General features: G+C 37.9%; 1 protein-coding gene across 2 annotated transcripts in view; it reads right to left on the reverse strand.

Moving 5' to 3' along the window:
* The window catches only part of FRAS1 (Fraser extracellular matrix complex subunit 1), a 500,829-nt gene that overhangs the window by 28,906 nt on the left and 445,109 nt on the right, over window positions 1-26,814 (reverse strand). For both annotated transcript variants that reach the window (XM_077143064.1, XM_077143062.1), the window contains 9 exons: window positions 22,196-22,356; window positions 21,664-21,811; window positions 15,277-15,482; window positions 12,064-12,220; window positions 9,016-9,216; window positions 7,031-7,218; window positions 5,673-5,948; window positions 3,191-3,423; window positions 596-756 (listed from right to left, as the gene is read on the reverse strand). In XM_077143064.1, the coding sequence (XP_076999179.1) occupies window positions 596-756; window positions 3,191-3,423; window positions 5,673-5,948; window positions 7,031-7,218; window positions 9,016-9,216; window positions 12,064-12,220; window positions 15,277-15,482; window positions 21,664-21,811; window positions 22,196-22,356 (1,731 nt within the window). The remainder of the gene's footprint in view (window positions 1-595; window positions 757-3,190; window positions 3,424-5,672; window positions 5,949-7,030; window positions 7,219-9,015; window positions 9,217-12,063; window positions 12,221-15,276; window positions 15,483-21,663; window positions 21,812-22,195; window positions 22,357-26,814) is intronic.

Below are 26,814 nucleotides of genomic sequence, written 5' to 3' on the forward strand. Positions count from 1 at the left end.
GTTATATTAGGGAATGCACTAGTTGCAATATAAATTTTGTACCAAATAAACATTTTTTGCTTTAGTCTCACCCATAAATTAAAGTTTTAAAATATGAATTACCATGTATTTTCAACACCCTGCAATATTGACATGCAATATTTCTTTCTCATGCAAAAACATGTTTTAATTTGTACATTTAGTCACTATCGTTGTACACTCTAGGCATTCCTAGATTATACCACCTTAATCTTTATCGTCTATCTTCCCTTCTGATCTCATTTGTGCCCCCAGCCCTCCTCTTCCCTCTATCACTCTCACATTCAGGTCAAGCTATTTTTATTCAAAGTTGTATACAGGTAGTGAGATCAGATGGAAATTAAGTCAGTTTGATTGCAAAGTATTTGCTTTTTCCTATTTACTTCATTGTTTCAAAACTCGAGCTGCCTATGTTTGGATGCTTTCAGGAAGGAAACCCGCTAATCATACAGATTTTGAGGGCCAGAAAATATGAAGGAAAAAAGAAAAAAGCACAGCTCCTTCTCACTTCACCATTTCCATACAGGTGCCTGAGTGGGGATGAAGTGGGGAAACCAGCTGAGAACTTGATCCTCACCTGAGATGCCTCTCAAGTCGCGGGTGGTGACAAGGTTGGAGCAAACATGCTGATGTCTATAGATGGACTCAGATAATAGAAAATGCAAGTTGTGCAAGGGCATGGTAGAGATAAGTGGCAGCATTCCATCCTGGTGTGGGATCTGCACTGAAATGTGGATTCTAGAGGGGAATAGGAGCAGAAATAAGCATTTAACGGCATGTAATAGACACTCAATATGATACATTTCTTTCTTCTAACCAATTAGTCTTCATCAATAACTTTAGCAAATTTCTTTTTTTTTCCCTGAATCTTTCCATGAAGATTTCTATCTGAACATGAGAGTGTTGGTGAACACATAGGATTGTTTGCCTACTATGAGATTCTCCAGATTTTGGACTCAGAAAAGTCCAAAATCTGCAGATTTTTTTCTACTATGAAAAGATACCATCACCACCACTCACTACTTTAAAATTCTCTTTTGCTTTAAGTAGAACTTAGTTTCTTCATGAGCTAAAGCTGAGTGATACAGGTCCCACTTCCCTTCTTTGTCATGAGAAATGTCTGCAGAAATAGGCCAGGTAGACACTCATGTTTTTTTTGTTAGTATTTGCTTGAGCTAAAAAAAAAAAAATCACTGAGTTTTTAACCTCTAAGCACAACTTCCCTACCCAGCCTAATAGCTTGGAAATTACTACTGGTATCCTACTACTCATCTTGCCTCTCCTAGACTGAAACAGTCTTCTTTCTTCTTTCTCCCTTCAAGTTCCTCTAGCACATGCTTCTCCAGGCATCCCGCCCCCACTAGCCTCAGTCTGCAGCATTTCCCCCTTGGGTCCACATTCCTTAGGTAGCCTTTGTATCAGGAAATCTTTAACTTCTTTATCTTGCCTGTTATTTCTTGCATATTTACAGACTCTTGTTTATCTTGCCTCCCTACCATGAGGACAAGGATCATTTCCTTCACTTTGTTTGTATCTCCAGAGCATGTAGTATACAATGCTAAATAAAATATGGACTGAATAAATACTGTTTAAGACTGAAACACAACTGTACTCATGGGCTGTATTTGTTTTTCATTGTACAAGTTCAAATATTCAGCATGTTTACTGAAGGTACATTTTGAGGTTATACAGCTTGTCTCTATGTGCAAAGAGCCATATGTTTTTTCCTTAAACTTTCTATTTTGAGATAATTTTGAATTTACAGGACAATTGCAAAAATAATACAAAATCCATACAGAGAGCTCCATTACCAGATCCCCAGAGCTACCAATTTTAATATTTTGCCACATTTGCGATCTCATTCTTTCTATCCATCTATCTATCGATCAATCTATCAATTAGTTTTCTAAACATTTGAGAGTAGGTTGTATACATCATGTTTCTTGACCACATAATACTTTCTAAGAACAAGGATATTCACTTATATAGTGACCCTAAATTATTACCATTACCCAGTTCAAGAACTTAAATGTGGATATATAGCTTTCAGTCATTATTCCAATTTTTTTTCATATATCCCTATAATTTCCTTTAGGGTCTTTTCTCCTTCTTTATTAGATCCAGCCCAGACCATGCATTGGACGTAACAGTCATTGTTGTTTAGTTGCTCTTTTGTAAAAGAGCCACATTTATAAAGGAAATCAGAAATTCAGAATTTGGAAGAGGACAGCTCTTTTTCCAGGTAAGTTCAATAGTGCCCTAGGAACTTCTGTTATTGTTCTTTAATAAATTCAATTTTATTCTGTTAGAAAAAGAAAGGGATTTATATATTCCTCACCCCAAATTAAAACCTGTTGTTTTTCTGTGCAAATGAACACATTCCTCCGGATTCGGTTATTCATGAAGGCACACATATAAATACTATAACATTTAATGCACTGTGTAACATTAATTGAATGCCTTTTGTGACACATAAATGAAAGTATTCACTTCCTATCATAACCATGATGGAACAGGAAAAAATAAAAGCACAAACATCCAGTGACTCAGTTTACAAAGTATTATTATGCATTTGTTCACTGGAGATTTAGGGAATACCTCTTGGGTGCCAAGAAACACTGTATTGGGCACAGAGGATACAAAATAAATAATCATGTTACTGCCCTTAAAGATTTTAAAGTCTGTTATAGCACAGAGAGGGATATATGAAGGATACAGAGGCATACATGGGTGTCAGTGGAGTTAAGGGAGAAACTCCCAAGTTAAACAGGGGGAGATGATGGAAAAAGTCCCGGACGAGATGTTATGAGGTAGGTACTATAGGAAGATGTAGCTAGATGTAGTGGGTGGGAGCAGGAACAATGGAGGATTTGGAGTCTGGGGTAATAGAATGGGCACAGGCATGCAGGTCTAAAAGAATTTGAAGCCTTTGGGAAGTCATGTGTGATTCACTGAGGTGGGTGCAAATGACAAAGTGAGAGAGATGAGACAGGCAAGGGGCCAGATTTTGAGGGTCCTTTGAGGAATTTAAACTTTTTTTCTGAAGCAGTCATGACCATTATTCGTATTTTGCAGAAGGATTACTCACTGATCTGTGCCACCCGGGAAATGCAAAAAGGTTAGCCTGAGATTGACCCCACCCTCCCATGGTGGATGGCGCCACCTGCCTGACCTGTTAGGATGCTCCTTGTGTTTGACATCCAGGTATTTCAAGGTTGCAATGAAGGACTGAGCCTGAAAGCCTCTAGCTGTCCCAGCTACCACTGGGGTGTGGCAGATAGCACTGTCAGTTCCGATGGTAACAATGTTGCTCCTTAGGGGGGTTCCCACATGGCCCACCTTGTCCACAGCCTTCGCCACACAGCGCACATGGAACCTCCGGCTGAAGTAAATGCTGTCCAGGACCTACCGAGAAGAACAAAGCTCTTTCAGACACGAGTATGCCACTTAAACAGCTCCTTATACTCTGTTTTCTGGGTGATACGATGCAAAAAGCATCCAGCCATCCATAATTTTTGAGTTTCTACCATGAGCCATGCACTGTAAGGGGCACTAGGAAAGAGCAGTGAGTACTTATAGCCAAAGAGGGTAAGATAAGCAATGAGTAAGTAGACCTATGTGGAGTGAGAGCCTGAAGATAACTGGCTACCATTAACAATATTGTTATACAATGACAGAATTGTTCTCTTTATATACTAGATTCAGCACGAGGATTCCCCAATTGTTTTCTAGCCCTTCCAGCATGACTGGTTGGCAGCCCTTCACTTTCTCTACAGCAAGAGGAGGGTCTCCAAGTCACATTCGCTGGTGGCATATTGTCAGGATTCAGAGATGAGATGCTTCCTTCCCAGGGGTTCTCATTTCTCTCTCTCCTGCTGCTACCTTCCTCCCCACCATGATAACCAAACACATGGCAAGGGCTACAATAAAATGCAGGCTGGAGGCTGAGGATTGGGTTGCTGAAGGCTGCTGGTATTTGAAAGTCGTTGTGTAGATGCCTCCAAGTTCCCAGACTTAGAAGCCATAAGAATGCTTAATTACATCACTCTACACAAAGACAATGTAGGTCACCAGAAATCTTTAGGTTATGTGGATATACACACAGGGAAGTACACCAAAAAGAAAATTAATTAGTAGCTCTGTGAGCCATAGACCTCCCACAAAGCAATCACATAAACTTGTAAATTCTATTCATGAAAGACAATTTTCATTGAAGTCTATTAAAAATTAAAGAAGATTTTTCCATTAAAAAATTTTAATTAGCTGCCAATGTTTTATTTATTTATTTATGGACTTAGCTCAGAAAGGATTTGAGGTCTCTTACAAAAATGCATACAACATAATAGTCTTCAATAAATAATTGAAGAAATAAAGATAGAGTAAAGGAAACTGGGGTAATGGATATTTACTAGTTACCAATCCATCGCAAGGAAACATAAACTCACGAATTTGGTACCTGTGAAGAATGTAATATATTTGGATCAAACCATCAGTCCAAACCCTTTTAATGGTTTTGTTGAACAGAGAATTAGATACATGTGAAACTATGCAGTTAAGTTTTTCCACTTAAATTTTCCGATAATATAAAAGAAGCTTTAAATTTGGCCTTTCTGAATAAGCTGTGCCAAAGACAATGAATATGAGTGGCATTGCTTTATCAGGGGCCTCCCATCTGCATCTAATAGATTTCCTCTGCTATACCATCCAAGTGAAGCACTTATTAAATGGGAACAAACTATGTGCTGACCAGAGAAATGTAGAGAAATCCAGTTTGAATGAAATTTCTGGTTTCTAAAACCAAGTGAACTAATTTGAGTAAAAAATTGCTGAGTTCTTAATATGTACCAGAGATGGTGCTGAACCTGCATCTCAACATCTTTCTGCTTTCTTTATGAAGAGAAAAGACTTTACTGTAACTATGAGTAGATTCACTTTAGTGGAGTGTTTCATAAGGTTGGGAAAACCATCACAGTTTATTGCTCTCTGATGGTGGCAGAGCTGTTGGTCTGATCTCTTTGAGGGCAGTGACTGCATTGCAATTTTCTTCTCACGTCCTCCTTCAGGGCTTTGTAAAATGCTGAGCATTCAACAACTATTCTCTCCTTCTGTTAAATAACTGGGTTTCTACTATGTGCCATCAGTGTGCCACAATGAGATATACAAATGTGGTAGAACACTTTGTTCATGTCCTCAAGGAGTTTATATCCTAACACTTACTGAAAAATTGAAAATATGTAAAAAGAATAAAAATCACTTAGTTTTCCCTATCTGGCATCAGTGACTTACTTTACCATGTGTAGGTTGCCTTTATATCTGATTTGTTAGCGACCTTGTCAAATGGCTAAATGGAACTGCCATTAACTTGCAGATCAGGAAATTGAGACTCCGAGAGGTTAAGTAAACTCAACATCACATAGTTAAAAAGCAGGCACTATTAGGCTTTGTAAACAGCTTTCCTGACCACTAGTTCAGTTCTCCTTTTACTATACCCTATTAACTTTCCTTATATAGAAGAATAAGTAGACTTGTGTCTACCTGCTTATTAGTTCTATTTCAAATACCACGCATGGACCTTACGGAATTGGATAGAGCCTGAGTAACAAGAGATGTGCCTGTTCACCCCCTCCTCAACCAGGCCTAGACACCAGACCTACCATGTGGTTGACACTGGTGAATGGTGTGTTGTCAGTGATGGTCTCAAAGGGAGACCGGGCCCCGTTGCCATCCGTGGGGGCAGCCACTTCCCAGCTAAATTGCACAGACGTCTGATTGATGCCAGCCTCATGGCACCGTTCCTTCATGACAGCATATTTGGGGAAATGAGGGTCACAGGGGGTGACACAGACCAGTGGGTAGCCTGGGGAAGTGGATTTCTTGACTCCTTCCTTCGTAACTTCTTCTACGTGGTCATAGTCAGCGAGTGTGACAACCTGCAAAATAACAACAGATTGGATATTAGGAAGATCAGAGAACTAAGGCTCCTTTCCCCAAGATCCATAAGATCTCTTAATTTCTGGAGATTCTTTAAAACACAACAAGAAATTTTTTGCAAAGCATCACAAGTGCCTGACACTCCTAAAAGATACTGCAGATCTTTAGTGGTGGAGGAGAGTATCCTACTACTTGAGGGAAAAACTATATTCTTATTAATCTCATTCCTAAATCAAAGCCTTATAATACATGTGAAAAATAATTTAATTTTCCTGATCACTATAACCAAAGGTATATCAGAAATGGCAGTTGCTCATTTCACATTACATTAAGCTGTTAATGATGTATGGTAGTACATTTGGCAGATTTCTTCCATATTCAAATAAGAGACACCTTTTGAAATGGTCCTTCTCTTCTAATATAAGAGACTAGATAGAGGAAGTTAAAGGCTCTTTCTGACTGCTTCATTTCTATGTATTAAATTTCCCTTGGAAACATCTAGGTATTCTCCTAATTGTGAAGTTAATGCATTCATTCTGTTCACGCCCAGATCGGGACCATGGCGCTATTTTCCTGCAAATATCTAATTTTATGTGTGTGTTGAGAAAGTATTTTACCTAACTATGGGGTGGTATCACTTTTCTACTCTTCTAGGTTATCCTAAAGAAATAAGAAGATCATTTATCTTTTGCTTTCAGCCTTTCTCAGACTAAGTTATCAACATGGGTTGGTCTTACTCTTATGTCAGAACAGGGTTTTGGCCCTACTGGCATTTTTTTGACCAGATAATCATTGTTGTGGGTGGCTGTCCTGTGTGGTTTTTAGGATGTTTAGCAGTTTCCCTCGCCTCTATCCATGGATGCCAGCAGCACCACCTCCCCCGCCCTCCCAAGTGTGACAACCAAAAATGTCTCCAGATATTGCCAAATGTATTGGGGGAGGAAGGCAAGGTGCCTTTGGTGGAGAACCACAGTGATAGAAGAACAAAGAAATAGAGCACTGGCAATCCCACGTCTCTCAAATTCTCCTCTACTATGCATGAAGCTATAAAAGCCGTACATCTTTGAGTCAAGGAACTCACAATAGGTGGTGCTGGCAATATGAGACTCCCTGCTGCCTCCTGGTCTAGAATTGTCACTGTAGCCATGGTCACATCCCCAAGAACTGCTTCTACTGGGTCATCTGGACCAAGGACGAGCGAGAAAGATTCATGCCATTCCCGATCTTCATTGGATAGGATCTCAACTTTGAAAAAGAGATGATCCACACCTTCAAGGACAAGACAAGAAGAAAGCAAAGGTCCTCACTGGGTGACATACTTCAAGAGAGTGCAGGCTGCAGTTGCCAAGACTTCACATTAAAATGAGCCCTTTCTTTTTAGAGGGGTTCCATAAATGCGGTGGCTGTTAATCACGCTAGCCCCAGCTCAAATGAGGAAAGCCTATTTTATAGACCAAATTCCACCCGTAGCAGAGGCTCAGTATTGCAGATTTACACCATATGAGGATTAATGGCCCCTGCCTGACACTAGCTGGTGGTAATAAAAATCTATGATCCAAAATACACTTCACCCTGGTTATGAGGTGGCTTGTGTTTTCTTTCCCTTTACCTTATGCATGAGCCATCCTGTGTGGCTCTGGGCACCTGTATACACAGACACCTATCAAATCTCAATCCTGAGACTAAATAGCTCAAAAGCAACCTACCAGGCCAGTCTGCACAAAAAGGACACTGCAGAGGTTAAGCAGCCTGGAAGGGGAAAGACTCAAGCCTTAGAAACCTTTTCTTATATGTAAAAGAAGTCTCTGAAGGTGCAAATATCCCTGCCAACAGTTACAGATTCTCTACCTCCTCTCCTACAGAGATCTGGGCTCGGTTACTTTTAAGAGTCTTTTTTCCCCAGACCCTTAGGTAGAAGCGGAATAAGTAAAAAAAAACTTGACAGAGAGGTCCTTATGCAGGAAAGGAAGGACATTTACCTTCTTGGAAAACACAAACCAGAGGCACACAGGTTGAAGCCAAGAGTTCTTTAAATTTCCATTGAGGTGAGAGAGATATACACACCACACCTCCACTTCTCTCTGGCCCGCTCATTTCTGAGGGAGTTTTTATCTCCCTCTGCTAGCCAAGATCTCTCTGAAAAGGCCTTCTAACACTGCTGCCCATTTCTGGTTACATCACAAATGGTGATACACCAGTCTAGTGCTTTAGAAAGTCCTGTGATAAAACCTAGCATATAATTCAAACCCTTCTCTGTCTCATACCCCATCCAATTAATACAATAGTTAAACAGCTACTTGTAACCTGAATCCCATCTTTCCATCTTCTCAACTCTAGTCTTCATAACTCTCTTTAGGATAAACCTTTTTTGGAAACCACGTAACAGGGAAGCCTGTTTCCTAGTAGATGTTCAACCACTTAAGCACCGGGACTGTGCTTTCTTAGTTTAACTAATACCAGAAGGAACAAGCCTGGTGTTTTTTGTTTTTTTTTTAATATTGTAATAATATATATACAACTCAATGTTTCCTGTTTTAACCACTTTCAAATGCATAGCTTCAGTAATAGTCATCACATTCACAATATTCCAGCAAGGTGCATTCTACCACTGTTTGTTGAATGATGGCAGCCTTGTATATATTTTTAAATCAAATTCTCCTATCACTTAACCAAATCAAGGGCTAGCAAGAAAATCCTTTTATTTTTATTTTTATTTTTTTTACGTGGGCAGGCACCGGGAAACAAACCTGGGTTCTCTGGCATGGCAGGCAAGCATTCTTGCCTGCTGAGCCACCATGGCCTACCCAAGAAAATCCTTTTAAATGAACCAAAATGTCCAGCATGGTCTAAATTGAGGGACCTCATTATTTTTTCCTTTTTCCATATCATTTTAACTAATCAAAAATTTTCAGACTTGTGCAATCTCAGAGATGTGTTTTATAAATTCTATAGGCTATTAGAGCTACTGTTTTCTTTTTTGGCTTTTCTGCTCATTCGTCTCTTCAAATACAAGATATCTGTCTCTGTATGAAGTAAACCCATGCACTGGGGGTAGCTTTCCATTACCGGGACTGAACTTCAAGACTCGGCTCCTTGGGTAATAATCCACACCAGACTGTGCAGACCCATCCCGTGTGCTACAGCGAATCTTGGAGGTCCTGTTCTGATCTCCTCTGCGGATCACCTTGACATTCAGAACAGCAATGGCATCTGGGCCTGCGGGTTCCCGCACTTGGTATGCAGCTTCTTCAAACTCAATGGTGGGGGCTAAGGAAACATGGTGAAGAAAACAAGAGTAAGTTAGAATTGGGCAGCACAAAGGATTCAAACTGCCATGAAAATACCTTATAATGACGTGAGGGGATTTTGCACATTAGTTAAAATACAAAGGCAAAATGGTTTGCAGTCTTAAAAATCAATTGTATTGACCCCTAAGTAATGCTTTGGTAAAAGGAATTTATTTGTGATCCAGTAGGAAGTATTCCTCACATGTTTCTTATTAATATAGTTGGGAAATATTTTCAGGGACTTGGAAATGCATGATGTCCAAGCTTTCATCTTGGCATTAGACCTCACAGAATGATTTCATATTTCCACAATTAGCACAGTGCTTGAGACATAGTGGGTCCTTGATAATTGCCCATCAACTGATTTAAAAAATCAGCTACTTTTGTTTATGAAATATGAATTTCCAATATTTATAATTTATTTCACCGATATGCTACTTAAATGAACCAAATCCATTTTTCTACTCTGGTCTTGTTGGATGCTCCCCTGTCCCATCCAGCTTTCCCTAACTTCTTACAGGGTGTTTAAGAAAGAACTTACTAACACACAGACTGGTTTGAGGTATTATTATCATTGTTAGGAAATGATTAAAAATTGATTTCTACCAAAAAAAATTTTAATAACACCATCTCTATTATATTGTCATGGAGGAGTGTTGATGGTGTTGGTATTAGTATAGTGGAGAGAATGAAATACAAAGGAAAACTGATGGCAATTTTGAATTTTATACCATATGTAGTATATTATAGAATATGGCAGAAGTTTCTAAAGCCTATATGTTCATTGTACTCTCTTTCGCCCTTAGAAAGTTGGCGAAATCATCTAAATATAGATGATAAGCTGCCTTTTAAAAATTTTCTTTTTAAAGTATATAATATTTATTGGATTTATTTTCTCTAATTACAAAAACAATACATGATATTGTAGAAAATCTAAAAATACAAAAATAGTACAAAGAGGAAAATAAAACCACCTAAAATCTCACAACTATAAGATAATTACTATTAACATTTGGGGGTATATACTAGCTGTTTTTAATTTTTTATTTTAGTCTATTTTTTCTTGTGAAAAATAACATATGTACAAAAAAGCAATAATTTTCGAGGCACACACCACGACAGCTAGATTTCAGAGTTTGATACAGGTTATGGTTCCACAATTTTAGATTTTTCCTTCTAGCTGCTTCAAGACATATCAATATAATGATTCAGCAATTATACTCATTTATTAAATTCTATATGTTTTTGTTATAACTCCTCCTTCTCCTTTAATCTTTTTCCCACTCTTTAGGGGTATTTGGGCTGTGCTCATTCTAACTTTTTCAAGTTGGAAAGCACTGTTGAGATATGGAAGAGGGAGATGGAACTAGTTGATGTTTTGGAGAGGTTGGCCCCTTTGGGTTTCAGGACTTATCTGGCCTAGGAACTCATTTGTAGGTTGTAGGTTTCTGGAAAGCAATCATAATGCATGGGACCTTTGTAGAAACTCAGAGCCCTAGGTGTTCTTTAGGGTTAGCGGGACTGGTTTTGGTTACGGTTTGGCAAACCATGGTAAATAGCAATATCTAGTTGAAGCTACTGTAAGAGTAGCCTCCAGATAGCCTCTCGACTCTATTTGAACTCTCTCAGCCGCTGATATCTTAATTTGTTACAACTCTTTTACCCCTTTTAGTCAATCCCATGGTTCCAGGGCTGGGCTCATCCCTGGATGTCATGTCCCATGTAGGGGGGAGGGTAATGATTTTACTTGTAGAGTTGAGGGTAAGTTACTTTTGAAGACTTAATAGTTTTCAATAGGAAAGTTCTTTGAAACTTAGAAGGGTCACTGTAATGTGAATTTGTTACTACTCTAAGCCTCAATCATTGGGTTTTCTGTATGACCATGAGAGGCTGACATTGGGATTTGAACCTGGGTCTCCTTGGCTAATTGGTTAATTCAACTTCAAGGATGATTTTTCTTATTTTATCCAATGTCCAAGTTAGTTCCTGGTTTTATATTTGAAGCCCTAGAAGTCTTACTGACTCTCCTCGTAATTTAGAATGTGTTTTCTAGAATCACATAAAATAAAGTCCAAATTCAATTTTACTGCTTATACTTGTGTAATTATGTGCAAATGATATAACCTTATTGAGGTTCAATTTCTTCATCTATAATACAGAGATAATAATACACACCTCAAGTGAGTACTGTCAGGATTAAATGAAATAAGATAATATGCAATGTTTAGCATGGTTCTTGTACAGTAAGTTTTTAGTAAAAAAACAGTTATTACTATTTGTAATAATATTATCCATTAATTCATTCAAATTTCCATTTTATTAAAATTATTATGCCCCAATTTGAAACACACATCGTTTTTCCTGGTATGCCTGGGTCGCTCTTTGTTAACATCTGACCATAGAAATTAATTTTATTTTAGGTAAGAAGACCAAATGAATGAGAGAAGAAAACTGAGAAATTAGACTTTTTCAGGAAGGTGGTAGTCTTTTAAATCAGTTCATTACAATCAACAGATTCTGTTTGTATTTTCAATCTTGTTCCCAAACTGCAGTGTAGTGTCTCCATCCTAACTTTTAATCATCTCATTCCTGATCTCTCAGCAATGTGGTAGGAATTAATAAGATTAAAAATACCTAAAAACTGAGTGGAGCACTATAGAGAGTGATGAGTTGCTACCAATATTTTATATAAATACTCAAGAGATTGTTATTGATAGATATTTTTGCAGCACTTTCATTGTCAAAGCATTTGCAGCTACATGATTTTAAAAACATCAGTTCATGCTCTGTCAATCTGAAAGTCAATAAGTGCAATTTCTTCTCTTACCATCTTCATCATTGGATATGGTGATGGTGGCCATGTTATTCTTTCCAACTCTAGCTCCACTCCAGTGGTTTCCAAGAGGATGGCCAAGGTGGACCCTGAACTGTTCCTCTGGTTCAAATACGGAATCATCATGGATATAGACAGTACAGTTCTTTACCTAGAGCCAATGGCACAAGATGCATTAAAATTTGCAGCAAGATATCAACAACTTGTTTGGTTTTCTTAGAAAATAATTTTTCTTCTTTGCAATATCAAAAAGTCAACACAAGGTAAAAGGAGCCAAGTCATTTCATTCATAAAATAGAAGGTTTAATTCTAACATTTCATGCTTGAAAGGGACCTACCTATATATGGAACTTCGTATCAGAACATTCCAACCATTTTGAATTGTTGGTCATCACTTATGAAAAACAAAATCAATTAAATAAAGAACTCATTAAAAAGTACCTGTAGAACATTTATATGCTTTAACACATTTGCATATGCTACAACTGGCAGATTTCTGATGAGGGGAGCTTAACATATTGATTAGATTTTCCTGGAGAGCTGAATAATGTTCCTTTTCATTTATAGTAATATACTCAGTAATGAACTCACAAAGGCTTTCTATTAGCTTAAAGATACCTTTAAATGTGGAAGAACTTTCAGATCTGCTGCCAGTGTACTATCTAAAGAATGCTGAGTACTGAAAATCTTAGTGACCAATTCAAATACCTATTCAATGGAAGGAAATCAAGTGCTTCTTCACTGAATATTCTCTATTAAGACCTATGTTCTTGAGAAATTGTGAAATAAGGTCACAACATTTTAGATAATAGTGCAAACTTGGTAGTGGATTCATGTGATAAGTGGGATATTTTTATATGGACCATTTAGAATCCACTATTTTACTGTACTGGAAAGAACTTTGGGTGGAAAGAAGCTTTACTGTCATACCTTTTAAGTGATACGAGAACATCCCTGTGAGCAGATGCATATGGCTTTCTAGCCTGGTTTTAAGTCCCCAAAGAATATTCTATTTTTTCCTACAACCTTTCTTACAATAAGAACTCCTTTATGGGAGGCATGAATTTAGTAGTGACTCTTCAGAAGATCTTAAAACAACAACAACAACAACATTATTTCAGGGAATGACAATTTCTAAAAGCATTTATTTTGCTTAGCAAGCCAAAGAAAATAAAAGATTTCAGGATGTGTTTAGGAATGATGATAGATTACAAGTGGCTAACATATAGACTGGCTGTACTTTCTTTACACTTTTATAAAATTATAAACTGTTTCTAGGAAAGGCAGAGAATCTTCTTTTGAACTTAAAACAAATATAGACATGTAAACTCAAAGCTGAAGATCATATCTGTAGTATTTGTATGTATTTTAAACACGTTTTGACCTGCCACTAGTAAAATGCCCATAAAATATATAACTAAGACAGGGCCTTTATGAGTCACAAAATCAAAAAGACTTCAGACTTCAGTCAAAAAAACTGAAGCGTTCCAAAGAAGGAAGCCAACACTTTCTTTCTTTCTTTTTTTTTTGGGGGGGGGGGGGTAGTACAGATGAATAGGAGAGAAATCTGGGATGACTTGGGATGGATAAGGTCTTCTTATGATCAACTTTAAAAGGGTTAATCATAAGGCAAAAAATTGATGCATTTGATTACATCAAAATTCAAGACTTTTCAATTAAGAACAGACATCATGATCAAAGGTAATAGATAAGTAACAGAAGGGGAAAGATATTTACAATGTCAAAGATTTCTAAAACTGGCAAGGGATTAATATTTAGAATAAGTAAGAAACTACTGAAAAACCAGTAAGAAAAAAGCAACATAACAGGATAAAGAAGAACAGATTAAAACAATAAATTTACAGAAGAGGAAACCCAACATGCTATTAAGCATATAAAACAATAGTAATCTGAGAAATGCAAATTAAAATGTGGTACGTCTTTAGACATATTAGACTAGCAAAAATTCTAAAGGTGAATTATGCTAAATATTGGGAAGGATCTAGGAATACAGCAACCCTCATGCACTGCTGGTGACAGTCTGGCTAGTATTCCGAGACTATTTTTTTAAATTAAGCATATGTGTGGCCTATGATCCAACAATTTTGCTCTTGAGAGTCTCACTGAGGTCTATAAGTGGACACATGAGGATGTGTACTACAACATTCTGTGTAGTGCAGAGTACTAGGAGGTCACTGGGTGCTATTGCTGAGGTTCCCCACTGTTTGTCACCGGGTAAAATGTAGTGGAGCAACAGATTATATATATATTATATATAATATATTATATATATACATATAAACATTTGGATGGATCTTTAAAACATTGCTGAGTAAAAACAGTAAAAGACAACAAGTTATGACAATATACCATCTATATAAATTAAAAGTCATGCATGCAAAACCATAACCGTTTTTCAAGAACAAATATAAATTAAGAGATATACATTAATCACAACAGAGTAAGGGGTTCTGAGGTGAGGAAGGGCACGTGGTTGGAGACTAGGAGTTAAACAGAATGAATGAATAAATAAAATAATGGAAGGGTTTTGCACCAACCAATGAAGACAGTGTGCTTTGAATGGAGGGATATGAATAACTCGGTCATCTGTATCTGGGTTTCAGAATGAGGGAAATGTGATTCTCATTCAATACACACTTTTGACATACACTAAAGCTGCAGGTTTTGATTCTGATGCAACCAGGTTTAGTGACTGGAGTTCTTCAGCAACTCTTACGTCCTCATGGATCACTATTCATGTGTGTTGCCAACAGGATACTCTGCTGACTTGAATCTCCTCAACCTCACCCTGTTTGGTCCTATACTCTGAAGTATGTTGCCCTGGGAAAGGGGACCAGGTATTAAATGCTCTCCCTCCTCTAAATGGGGTGTGTTTTTCTCTTGAAATTGTTTCAGATTAAGAGAGGCTTCCTTCATTTGATTCTGCCAAGTTCCCAAATTGCCACATGCCATTTAAATTTCCTAGCTGAAATCACGTGATGCATGCATTTGTTTGTTGCATTGTTAGGGGTGGGAGAGAAAAACAAAGTAGATAGCCACATAGCCTAGATGTTACTATTAAAAATATTGTCCATGAGAAAGAAAAGCCTCAAATGTTCAGAATCTGTCCAATTATTTCACTATGGAAGAATAAAGGTATCCAGGAAGAGGGGAATCACATCTCTCAGCCACCATGCATCCACTTACTTTCTCCCCTTTCAGAAACGTAATTCGTGAAGAGTCTGAATTTCTTCTCTCGTCAAAGTCCTCCATGAGCTTAGCCGACTGGCTCTGAGTGTAGCACCTCACCGATGACTCATAGCTCAGGTCTCCACTCCGGATGATGGGGACATGCAGGACACCCTCCTTCTCCTTCACTAGGAACAGATCCTTGGTGAACTGCATGCTGGGCACTGGGCGAGTGGACAGAAAAAGAGAGGCTTCAGAGGCATTGTGAGTGTGTGTAGAGGGAGGCAGCGGTCAGGGCCTCCTCGGTCACTTGGCTGTCAAATCAGAGGAAGAACATGGACTTCAAAGCATGGCTGCTGCTCTCAGCATGAGGGAGCTTCTGTGAGATGTGGTGGCAATGAAAATAGAAGTCAATGTTGCTTCTGTTTTTACTCGGATAATACAGTCAAATGCCTATGGTGAGTGCGGGCCACGGTGGCTCAGCTGGCAAGAATGCTTGCCTGCCATGCCAGAGGACCCGGGTTTGATTCCTGGTGCCTGCCCGTGTGGAAAAAAAAAAAATGCCTATGGTGTCAGGCAGGTAATACAAGTGAAGAAATGGGTCAAGTTCCAGAAAAATGTTGAGACTTAGGCACATAACAGTTCCCTTTCTGCTAAGGCTACCATAAGGAAAACAGTGAAAACCTGACGACAGATTGCCACTCGGGTTGGACAGGAGACAATAGGGAAGCACTGGGATGTTGGTAAAGAGGTAATGGGGGACTGCTCATCAGCTCCAATCTTTTGTTGCCAGATCTTATTTTCAACAAAAGCCAGAGGTCTGGATTTCTATGTGGCAGCTTCTAAATATAACACTAGCATCCAATTAAAATAGTACAAAGAATTTTATATAGGCCAAAACTATTTGGGACAAATAAAACTCACCCATGGGCTAAATTTGGCCAGTAGGTCCCCAGTTTGTGACTACTGCTTCAGTTCCCTCTTCTGTAATTCACATGGCCTCATTTGCCTTTAGGGAAATACCATAGTCAAGTAGTAGTTTAAAACAAGGAGTCAACAGACTTGACTTTTCATCCCAGTATTATAAGACATAGGGCAAGTTACTCTGGGGCTTTAGGAAGTGGACCCTAAAGCTGCAATCATCTATTTCCCAGCCTCCTCCTGGATGTGCCCTGCCAAACCTGAAAGGAAGGAACAGGAAGGGGTAGATAAGAACTCAAGCATCCTACAAGTCTTAGGTATTGTCAATATGTGGAAAACTCTGCATGTCTCCAAACTGCCCAAAGCTTGGAACTGTTGGCATTAGCACAAAGTAAAACAAATCCATCATCTGACCTAAACTTAAAAGTTAGCATTTATTACTAAAGAAAATGCCAGGAGATACCTCTTAAAAGAGCACCACACTTAGAGAAAATGAACAGCTTTGGCACCCTGCCCTCCACATTACCCAGTCAGGGAGCTGTCATCCAGTAAAAGGGTCTGTTAAAAGGTGGGTGGCAATGACATCACCTTCCCTTGGAGTACAGCAATAGAGTGTGTTGCCAGGTGAAAAGCAACACAAGTAAGGAAACTCTTCTGCTCATACCAGACTATCTAAGGCTTTATATTTGTTTTGCCTGTTGGCCTGAATCAGATGAGATAGTTAAAGGATAAAGAGTTAATGTTTAGTTTTTTTTAATACATCAACCATCCCCAAATTCCTCTTGAGCTATGAAAACATTTCTTTTTTCTACTTTCGCAAAATATTGGTCTTAATTACTATCCCTATCTGCAAAAAAAAAAAAAAAAAAAAAAGGAAGGGAGTGGACAGACCCTGGAATTGCTTGTCAGGAAACAGTCCCTGCCTTTAAGTGATGAGGTAAGTACAGGAATAGATCTATGTACACATGAAGATGGAATTCAAAGGAAGAGCATGTCCCAGTCATCCTCTTAGTGACCCTCTGAGTTGGATATAATAATCACCCCAGGATGTGACAGTGCTGGCCCTGGGAAGCAGGTCTGCCTGATGGGGTGTGTGAACATGAAACAATCCCTGAAGGTTACTGAGCTTGCACTCAGTATAACACACTTCTTTAAAGTACTTTCCTCTAGACACTCATCATTTGCAGTTATCTTACTCATGTAAGTCTTGTCACCCCAAATATGTTTGGGGCTCTGCTTTACAGGGTTCTGTAACCATGCAATATCAAACACCAGTCTTAGGCATAGAAAATATTCAATAAACACGTGTTACTCTGTTAATCTTTTTACTAACTGACAGTAAATGCAAACACTGGTGCCTGGGATGTGACAGACTGTTTATGGGCAATGGCTACGTTGGAAATTTAGGAGAAGTCCTGCCTCTGGTTCTCTAGAGTTAATAAGTGTTACCTTAGGTTTGAGACACGGCTATATAAACAGTAGTGCTGTAGTGGCTCCAAGGCCTTTCCTGCCTTGCTCAGTATTACTAGGCCTACACCAGAGTCTAATTCCAGGTAGTCAAGCAGAAGAAGGAGGAAAAACTTCCGAGTTCTGGGACAAGCTATTTAGATGATTTAAGTCTGAAATCAGCCCAGTGGGAAAATATGAAAGGGGCTAAGTTTGCTTCTGAACGTAGAAAGTTGAATTTATAAGGATCTTGAGTATTATTAAGCATTGTTATATAGAGGGCCATGGCCAGCTAAAACTGCAATATGAAAATTCAGCATAAAAATTTAAATATATATATATATATTTTAACATGTTAAGTTATAAAAACAGAATATTGGACATGGACAGACCTAGGTTTTACTTCTGGCTCCATTACTTTCTCTTCACTCAATCTTAGGCAAATTATTTAACCACAGTTTTCAAGTTGAGGGGCTACTGTATGGATTAACAAAAATGTCTATAAGAACTTTGTACTCTGGAATATGCATATTGGAGGCATTCAATAACAGTTAGCTATTTCTAGGAAAATGGATAACCACAGAGCACTACAATGGGAGATTTGGGGATTTCTTCTTCTGGGATAAATTTTTGATTGTGTACCTTTCCTGAAAGATGTAAAATATTTTATTTAAAATATCCATTTCCTGTGTTTGCAACCCCAATGCCCATCAATAGAGCATTGCAAAAATTTTAATGGAATCCTCTGTTGATTAGAGTACAATGGAGATTGTATGTGTTGCTGTAGTCCCACTGGTAAGTATGATAAATGACAGATGTGTCAGGAAGAAAAGAAACTGATATGTAATGAAATCTCCTATGTGCCAGGTATTATGGTAGGCCTTTTCATGTATTTTGTCTAATTTAGTATTTGCAACAATGCTGTGAGATAAGTATTTTCTTCCATTATTTACAGATGAGCAAAATTAATCTGTATAACCTCAAGCCTCTGGCCTAAGGCCATTGAGCTAGGAAGCAGTAAGGCTGAGATTAGGTTTCAGGACTTCTGATTTGCATTTATTTTCATTTCATCAGGGGGAAATTAACTTTCTTTTCATGTGGAAGGAATAAGCATCAAGCCTTTTCAAGAAGAAAACAAATTACCGAGCTTTCTCCTCTTTTTAACTTTACTAGAAGGAAAAAAAAACCTACTGAAATGAGTGCTTCACCAAAGGAGACTGTTGGGGATTGAATCGTGTCTCTCACAAATGTTCTGGTGGTGTGCACCCGTCTGTAAACAGGACCTCTGAAGATGCTATTAGCTAAGGGGTGCCCAAACTGAATAAGGGTGGCTTTAATCCAATATAGTTGTAGTTCTTATAAGCAAAGGAAGTTGGACAGAAAATGAGAAGCTGTGGGGAAGCTGGAATTGGGACGACAAAGGAGAAGATGCCGTTTCATTGCCTACTGGAAAAGCCAATGAACCCCAAAGACTGAGGGCCAGCCAAAAGGTGCCCACCTAGGAGAAGGAAGTCTTGTACCTTCTGAAAAAGCAAGTGAATAAATTCTTGTTGTTAAACTAATCTATTGCATAGTATTTGTTTTAGCAGCTGAGAAACAAACAGAAACCATTTAGTGTATTAGAGTATGGACTTAAAAATAAAAGTCTTAGAAGGTGTGTTGGTTCCCCATATAATAGACTTTGCATAAGATATTCACTGCCTTGACTTTGCATAAGATATTCACTCCCTTGAATGTCAGTTTTCTTATCTACAAAAATAGAATTAGAAGAAAAAACCAGGGGATCATGAGTAAACAAGATCATGTTTAATAGATCACTCTGTAAAATCTAAAATAGCATGCAATATAAAATAGTAAAATTGTTACAGCATTGCTCATGGTTAAAAAGTCATCCCTTTGTGAATCATAAAACTAAAATGTAAAACTTAAAACTATAAAATTTCTAGAAAACATAGTAGAAAATCATTGCAACCTTGGGTTAGACAAAAATTTCTAAGATATGACTCTAAAAGCACAATCCATGATAGAAAAACTGATAAATCAGACTACATCAAAATTTAAAATTTCTGCTTTTTGAAAGACAACTGTTAAGAGAATTAAAAAGACAAGCAAAAAATTGGATTAAATATTTGCAAATCACAAATCTGTGTTCAGAATACACAAAGAAATCTCAAAATGTATTAAGGGGAGAGGGCAACTTAAAAGAAAAATGGGGAAAGTATTTGAACAATACTTCACCAAAGGGTATTGATGGATGGCAAGTAAATGCATGAAAAGATCGCAGTCATTGATTATTAAGGAAAGCACTAAAACCACAATGAGATACCACTACACACATACTCGAATAACTAAAAAAAGAAAACCAGACATACACCAAAAGTTGGTGAAGTTGTGTAGCAAGTGGAATTCATACACCGCTGGTGGGAATATAAAATAGTACAACTACCTTGGGAAATAGTTTGGCTGCAGTTTGTTATAATGTTAAACATACTTACCATATGACTTCAAGCATTCCTGCATCTTTTCCCCAGAGAAATGAAAACCTATGTACACACAAAAACTATACGCAAACGTTTATAGCCACTTAGTCATAATTGACAAAACCTGGGAACAACCCAAATGTCATTCAGCTGATGACTGAATAAACTGTGGTATGTTCATATGATGGAAAACTAATCATCATTAAAGGAATAAACTAGCAATACACACAACAGCATGGATGAATCTCAAATGCAATATTCTAGTGAAAAAAGTCAGACTCAAAATGCTACATATTATATGATTCTACTTATATGACATTCTGGGGAAGGCAAAGTCTTAGGGACAGGAAACAGTTCAATGGTTGCCATGATTGGGATGGGGGAAAAGTTAACTACAAAGGGATGTGGGAGAATTTTTTTAGGGCACTGGAACAGTTTGGTATCTTGATTGTCGCTATTACTATACAATCACATGCACTTTATAACACTTATAGAACTGTATGATAAGAGGGGTGAATTTTACTTTATGTATATTACGACCCAATAAACCTGGTTTTTAAAAAAGGTACCATTTTGGATGTGTGTATGTGTGCACACACATGTGTGTTTGTTTTCTCCTCAAGGAAACATATAGAAAAACATTTTTAAATGGTTTTCTTAAGTGACAGTAACTAGGGAACTGGGAGATAGGGTTAAGAAGAAGATTTAATTTTCAGAGTAGACCCTTTTACCTGTTTGAAGTTTTTGCTGCATACATGAGTAACATTTAAAAATAAACAAAAAAAAAAATATGAAAGAGCACCCTGCTGTGCTGTCTTTATATTGGTGAGTGTTTAGTCATTGGGAAAGTTTAATCATGGGCTTCTGGACAACCACTGGGGATGCTGATGAGGGTCCTTCTTTAAACGGTACTTGATTCAATCTTCTCCATTCAAGAAATGGACAATTGTAAACATCATCAATTCTTACCAAGAAGTATCTTTCAAATTTGTTTTTTCCTGCTCTTCCTCATATTATTTAGGTTAGATCTTTATAATCTATTGCTCTACTACTCCAATGCCTTCCTGTTCAGATTCCTTACCTCCAGATGCCTCAGTGGTGATGATAGTTCATTCATATATCTGTGTTCATTTGCTCCCAAACAACATCATCTACAGTACTGCCAGAATTAGCAACTTCTTTGTGAAATGTCCTATGATTCTCCACCCATGTAGTTTCTGTTCAACTGCCTCTTCTCTCTTAGTATGGAATTTATAGCACTATTAGGGTAGTTACTACAACCTATTCTAATTTTTCTATGTAAGGATCTTAGTCCCCAACTAGACATTAGCTTCTTGAGGACAGGCCCAACAGGTATATATCTTCGAGGGCCTAGCTGAGTACCAGAAAGATGAACAATTCTGTCTCTCCTATATTTATATGTAAATGTATGAATGCACACACATACATATTCCTAAACATACACACTCATATTTCTGGTATGAAAATGTGACTGAGCTCCATTTACAGGGAAATTAAGGGAAAAATAAGAATACAGCTAGCATCTCCAATTTCTTACCATCCTGGAATGTGTCATTAATTGCAATGATAGCCTGGAAGGGTTTGGTCAGTTCTGCCCCTTGTGCTGAGCTGAGGAAAACCACAAACGTCTCCAGTCCTTCAATTACTGGATACTGAGCATCATCCAAGATAGTCAGGGTGCAATACTAGAAGAAAAATCAAAGCAAGGCTTACTGAGGAACCAACACCCATAAGCCTTGGGAAGACCAGGATAAAGTAAAAACATGCCTTTCTTTGGTGATCTTAAGGCAAATTCTCTTATCCATAAAGTGATGATCTCCTTATTACTTCCCCTGCCCCTGCCCAGGAGTTCTGTTTATAGAAATTTTAAACAAATACAGTTTCTATCCTAAACCTGCGCTGCTGAATGATGCTGAAAATGTCACTTGGAGAATCTGTAGAAGAACCTCTCATAAGTTTGGTTTTTTTGTTTGTATGTTTGTTTACTTTTTAAGAAAGCAGGGAGACTAAGGACATTAACAGATCCATCCAGCCTTATGACTCAGGTCCTTTAATTGATGTGTACTCACCTGCTCGGTGACTCCAGGTCCAAATTCCACTTTCCTGGAACTGGGAACATAGTCGACTCCTGGAGTAGCAGAAGCTGGGTCCGAGGGCCGCGTAGCACACCAGACAGATGTGAAAGTTGAAAGGTCAGTACCATGTCGGATAACTGGAATCTTCACTGTACCTGAAATGAGATTAACAGAGATTTCAGTGGGCACCCTTGAGACATAAAATCAGTGTACTGTTCACTCTTACAGCAGCAGCAGCAGCGGCAGCAGCTTTACCCCGCTCAGCTTGTCTATTTCAACTTCAGTGATGCTCATACACCCACTCTGAGGAAGGCTGAGAGCTACCACTACCTCTTATTTTACTAATGCTAGGATGAAGAGCAGACCCAGAGAAGGGATTCATGTAGGTGATGCTGGAGAGACCCTTATGGCTGAAGGATTTTGTGGTGTCATAAAGGAGACTGTTCATGGGGGAAGAACTTAAGAGGAGGACTCATCAAAAAAAAATCTCAAGCATATTAAGAGAGGAGGGCCTCAGGAATAAGGAAGAAAATAGTCAATTAAGGAGGAACCAGCTAGGGAACTCTGTGGGGCCTGAAGCTGAATGCTCCTAATTAAATGTCCCTCACTGGGTTGATTTCCCTATTTTATCCAAGTGGGCACATATCATTGTTTAAACCCTATGAGTTGCTTATTGCTTATCTTAGGAAGGAAGCTCATTTTCTAGTCCACTGTGACAGCAACCTTTATAGGGTTCTAATGATACCCACGCATGTAGATTTTTTTTGGTATTTTCACAACCAAGGTCAAAATAAAGGTAGATGAAAAGCCCATCAACCACTACGTTGTTTTAGCCAATACATTGAAAGGTAGAAGTGATGGCTGGTGATTTGGTGTTTGGGAAAGGAGATATGGTAGAGTACAAAGGTCTAGGTCCAGCATTATATTAGCTGCATGAACTTTGAGGATTTATTTAGCCTTTCTGGGCCTCCATTTGCTTTTTTTTTTTTTTTAACTTATTTTATTTTATCTGATATTTTAAATCCAACCTTCAAAACATATTACTTTCACTGAAATTCATTTTAATCTTATTTTATAAAATAAAACAGCAGACACAATTAAAATCTGCAGTGTGTTCTTACCTGCCTAATTTCCTTTCCCACACCCTCCACAATAGACACAATCTTGAATTTCGTGCTTATCAATCAATCTATATATGTGTATCCATAAATAATATGTAGCATTGTCTTGCATGCTTTGATGTTAATCGTATGGATTCAAATTGATTATTTTCTTCTACCATTTGCTTTGCTCATTCAATTTTATGTTGGTAACTTATCTCTGTTGATATCTCTAGCTACTGCATAGGACTCTATTGCATAAATGAGGCATCATTTATTCATGAATGCTCTTGTTGACAGACATTTAGCTTGTTTCCAAATTGTGAACGCTAGCAATGTTCCTACTTACATTCTTGTATATGACTTTCTGGTGTGCACATGCACAGAACTGCTGAGGTCATGGGCAATGGACACCTTGAAATTCATTCATTATTGTCAAAGTTGTCTTCCAAGAGGTTCTACAATCAGTGGAGCCTTTGAAGCAAGGGTGTGACATAGATCAGTCATTCTCAAACTGTGGTCCAGGAACGCTGGACCTGTGAGGTCAAAGCTATTTTCATAATAATAAGGCCCTGTTTCTCTTTTACTTTCTTTAAAGCAGTTTTATTGAGATATATTCACACACCATACCATCCATCCAAAGTGTACAATCAATGTCTTCTAGTGTAATTACAGCCTTGGACATTCACCACAATCAATTTAAGGACATTTTCATTACTTCAAAAGGACAACCCCAGACCCCTTAGCAGTCACCTCTCAATCCCTCTACCCTTCCCAGCCCTAGATAACCACTAATCTGTTTCTATAGATGTATTTATATTTGCATTTTATACAAATGGAATCATATAATATGTACTACTGTGTGTCTGGTTTCTTTCACTTAGCATAATGTTTTTTAAAAATTATTTGAAAAAAAATTATTGTTTTCATTAGAGAAGTTGTAGGTTTACCGAAAAGTCATATAAAAATATAATGTTTCCATAAACTCCTTCTATTGTGACACTTTACATAAGTATGATACCTTTGTTAAAACTGATGAAAGAATATTAAAGTACTACTGTTAATTACAGTCCATCATTTACATTAGGTATATTTTCCCCCATATAACACGCTATCAACACCATAATAGTGTTGTACACTTGTCATAATTCATGAAAGAACATTCCTATATTTACTATTAACCACAGTCCATGGTCCACAAGAGGGTTCACTATGTTATAAAGTCCCATGTTTTATCTTTGAACTTTCCTTCTAGTAACACACATGACCCAAAACTTCCCCTTTCAACCACACTCACAAACATAATTCAGTACTGTTAATTACACTCATCATAATGTGCTACTATCACCACTATCCATTTCCAAACATTTATAATCAAGCTAATTAGAAATTCTGCACAAATTAAGCATCAGCTTCCCATTCTCTACCCCCATGTCATCCTCTGGAAACCTATATTCTAGATTCTACTCTGAGTTTGCATGTTATAATTAGTTCATTTCAGTGAGATCATACAATATTTGTCCTTTTGCATCTGGCCTATTTCATTCAACATAATATCCTCAAGCTTCATCCATGTTGTTGCATGCACTGAAACTGCATTCCTTCTTACAGCTGAATAACATTCCATTGTACATATATACCATATTTTGTTTATTCATTCATTAGTTGATTGACATTGGGTTTCTTCCATCTTTTGGCAATTTGAATAATGCAGCTATGAACATTAGCATGCAGATGTCTGTTCCAAGTCCCTGCTTTCAAATCTTCTGGGCATATACTTACTAGCGGGATTGCCAGATTATATGCAATTTTACACTTAGTTACTGAGGAACTCCTAATTGTCTTCCACTGTGGCTATACCATTTTACATTCCCACCAGCAGTGAATGAGTGTTCCTCTTTCTCCACATCCTCTGTGATACTTGCAGTTTTCTGTTTTGTTTTTTAAACAGTGGTCATTCTAGTTAGTGTGACATGTAGCTCATTGTGGTATTGATTTGCATTCCCCTAATAGCTAATGATGTTGAGCATCTTTTTACATGCTTTTTTAGCCATTTGTATTGCCTCTTTGGAATAATGCCTACTCAAGTCTTTTGCCCATTTAAAAATTGGGCCATGTGCCTTTTTATTGTTGAGTTGTAGGATTTCTTTATAAATTCTGGATAATAAACATTTTAGTTTGCTAAAGCTGCTAGAATGCAAAAGACCAGAAATGGATTGGATTCTACCAAGGGAATTTTATTAAGTTATAAATTTACAGTTCTAAGGCCGTGAAACTGTCCAAATGATGGCGTCAACAAGAGGATACCTTCACTCAAGAAAGGCTGATCATGTCTGGGGTTTCTCTGCCACATGGTGATGTCTACTATCTTCTCTCCTGGCTTCTGGTTCCAAACAGCTCTCTCAGCTTTTGGCATCTCAGGGGGTACCCTTTTGCATCTTCACACATCTGTGTCTCTTGGTTTCATCTCTCTGCTCTCTGTGTCAGCTCTCTCCCTACATGTTTCACTCTTAAAGTATTTTGGAAAGCTAGTTAAAGGCCTGTCTTGAATGCAGGGGAGGGGGGATCACATCTCCATGGAAACAATCTAACCAAAAGATACCATCCATGCCCACAAGATTGTATTAAAAGAACATGGCCTCTCTGGGGTATGTAACAGTTTCAAACCAGCACATGTGGTATCCAAATATTTTCTTCCTTTGAGTAAGTTGCCTTTTCACTTTCCGTACAAAGTCCTTTGAAGAACAAATGTTTTTAATTTTGAGGAGCTCTCATTTACTTATTGTTTCTTTGTAACTTGTGCTTTGGGTGTGAAGTCCAGGAAACCTTTGCCTACCACATGATCTTGACAGTGCTTTCCTATATTTTCTTCAAAGAATTTTATGGCCCTGGTTCTTATATTTAGGTCTTTGATCCATTTTGAATTAATTGTTGTATAAGATGAGAGATAGGAGTCCTCTTTATTTCTTTTGCATATGAATATCCAGTTCTTTCAGCACTATTTGTTGAAGAGGTTATTCTATCCCAGTTGAGCAGATTTAAAAGCAGTCTTATCAACATCAAGTGGTCATAAATGTGAGGGTGTTTCAGATTGCTGCTGGAATGCAATATACCTGAAATGGATTCACTTTTACAATGGATATTGATTAGTCTACAAATTTACAGTTCTAAGTCCAGGAAAATGTTCAAATTAAGGAATCAAAAGGAGGATACCTTCTCTGAGGAAAGGCTGCTGGCATCTGGGGTTCCTCTGTCACATGGGAAGGCACATGGAGAACTAGCATTTGCTGGTTCTTCATTCCCTGGTTCTGTTGCTTTCAGCTTCTGATTCCAGTGGTTTTCTCTCTGAGCACCTGTGGGTCCTCTCAGCATCTCTAATGCATTTCTCTCTCTGTAAGCTCTCTTGGCTTTTCTGTCTTTCATCCTTTCATAAAGGACTCCAGTAAAGTATTAAGACCCACCTTCATGGTCTGGGTCACATCTCAATTGATACAACCTAATCAAAAGAATTCA

This window comes from Tamandua tetradactyla, chromosome 24 (genome assembly GCF_023851605.1).
Source record: "Tamandua tetradactyla isolate mTamTet1 chromosome 24, mTamTet1.pri, whole genome shotgun sequence".
NCBI classification, from domain to species: domain Eukaryota; kingdom Metazoa; phylum Chordata; class Mammalia; order Pilosa; family Myrmecophagidae; genus Tamandua; species Tamandua tetradactyla.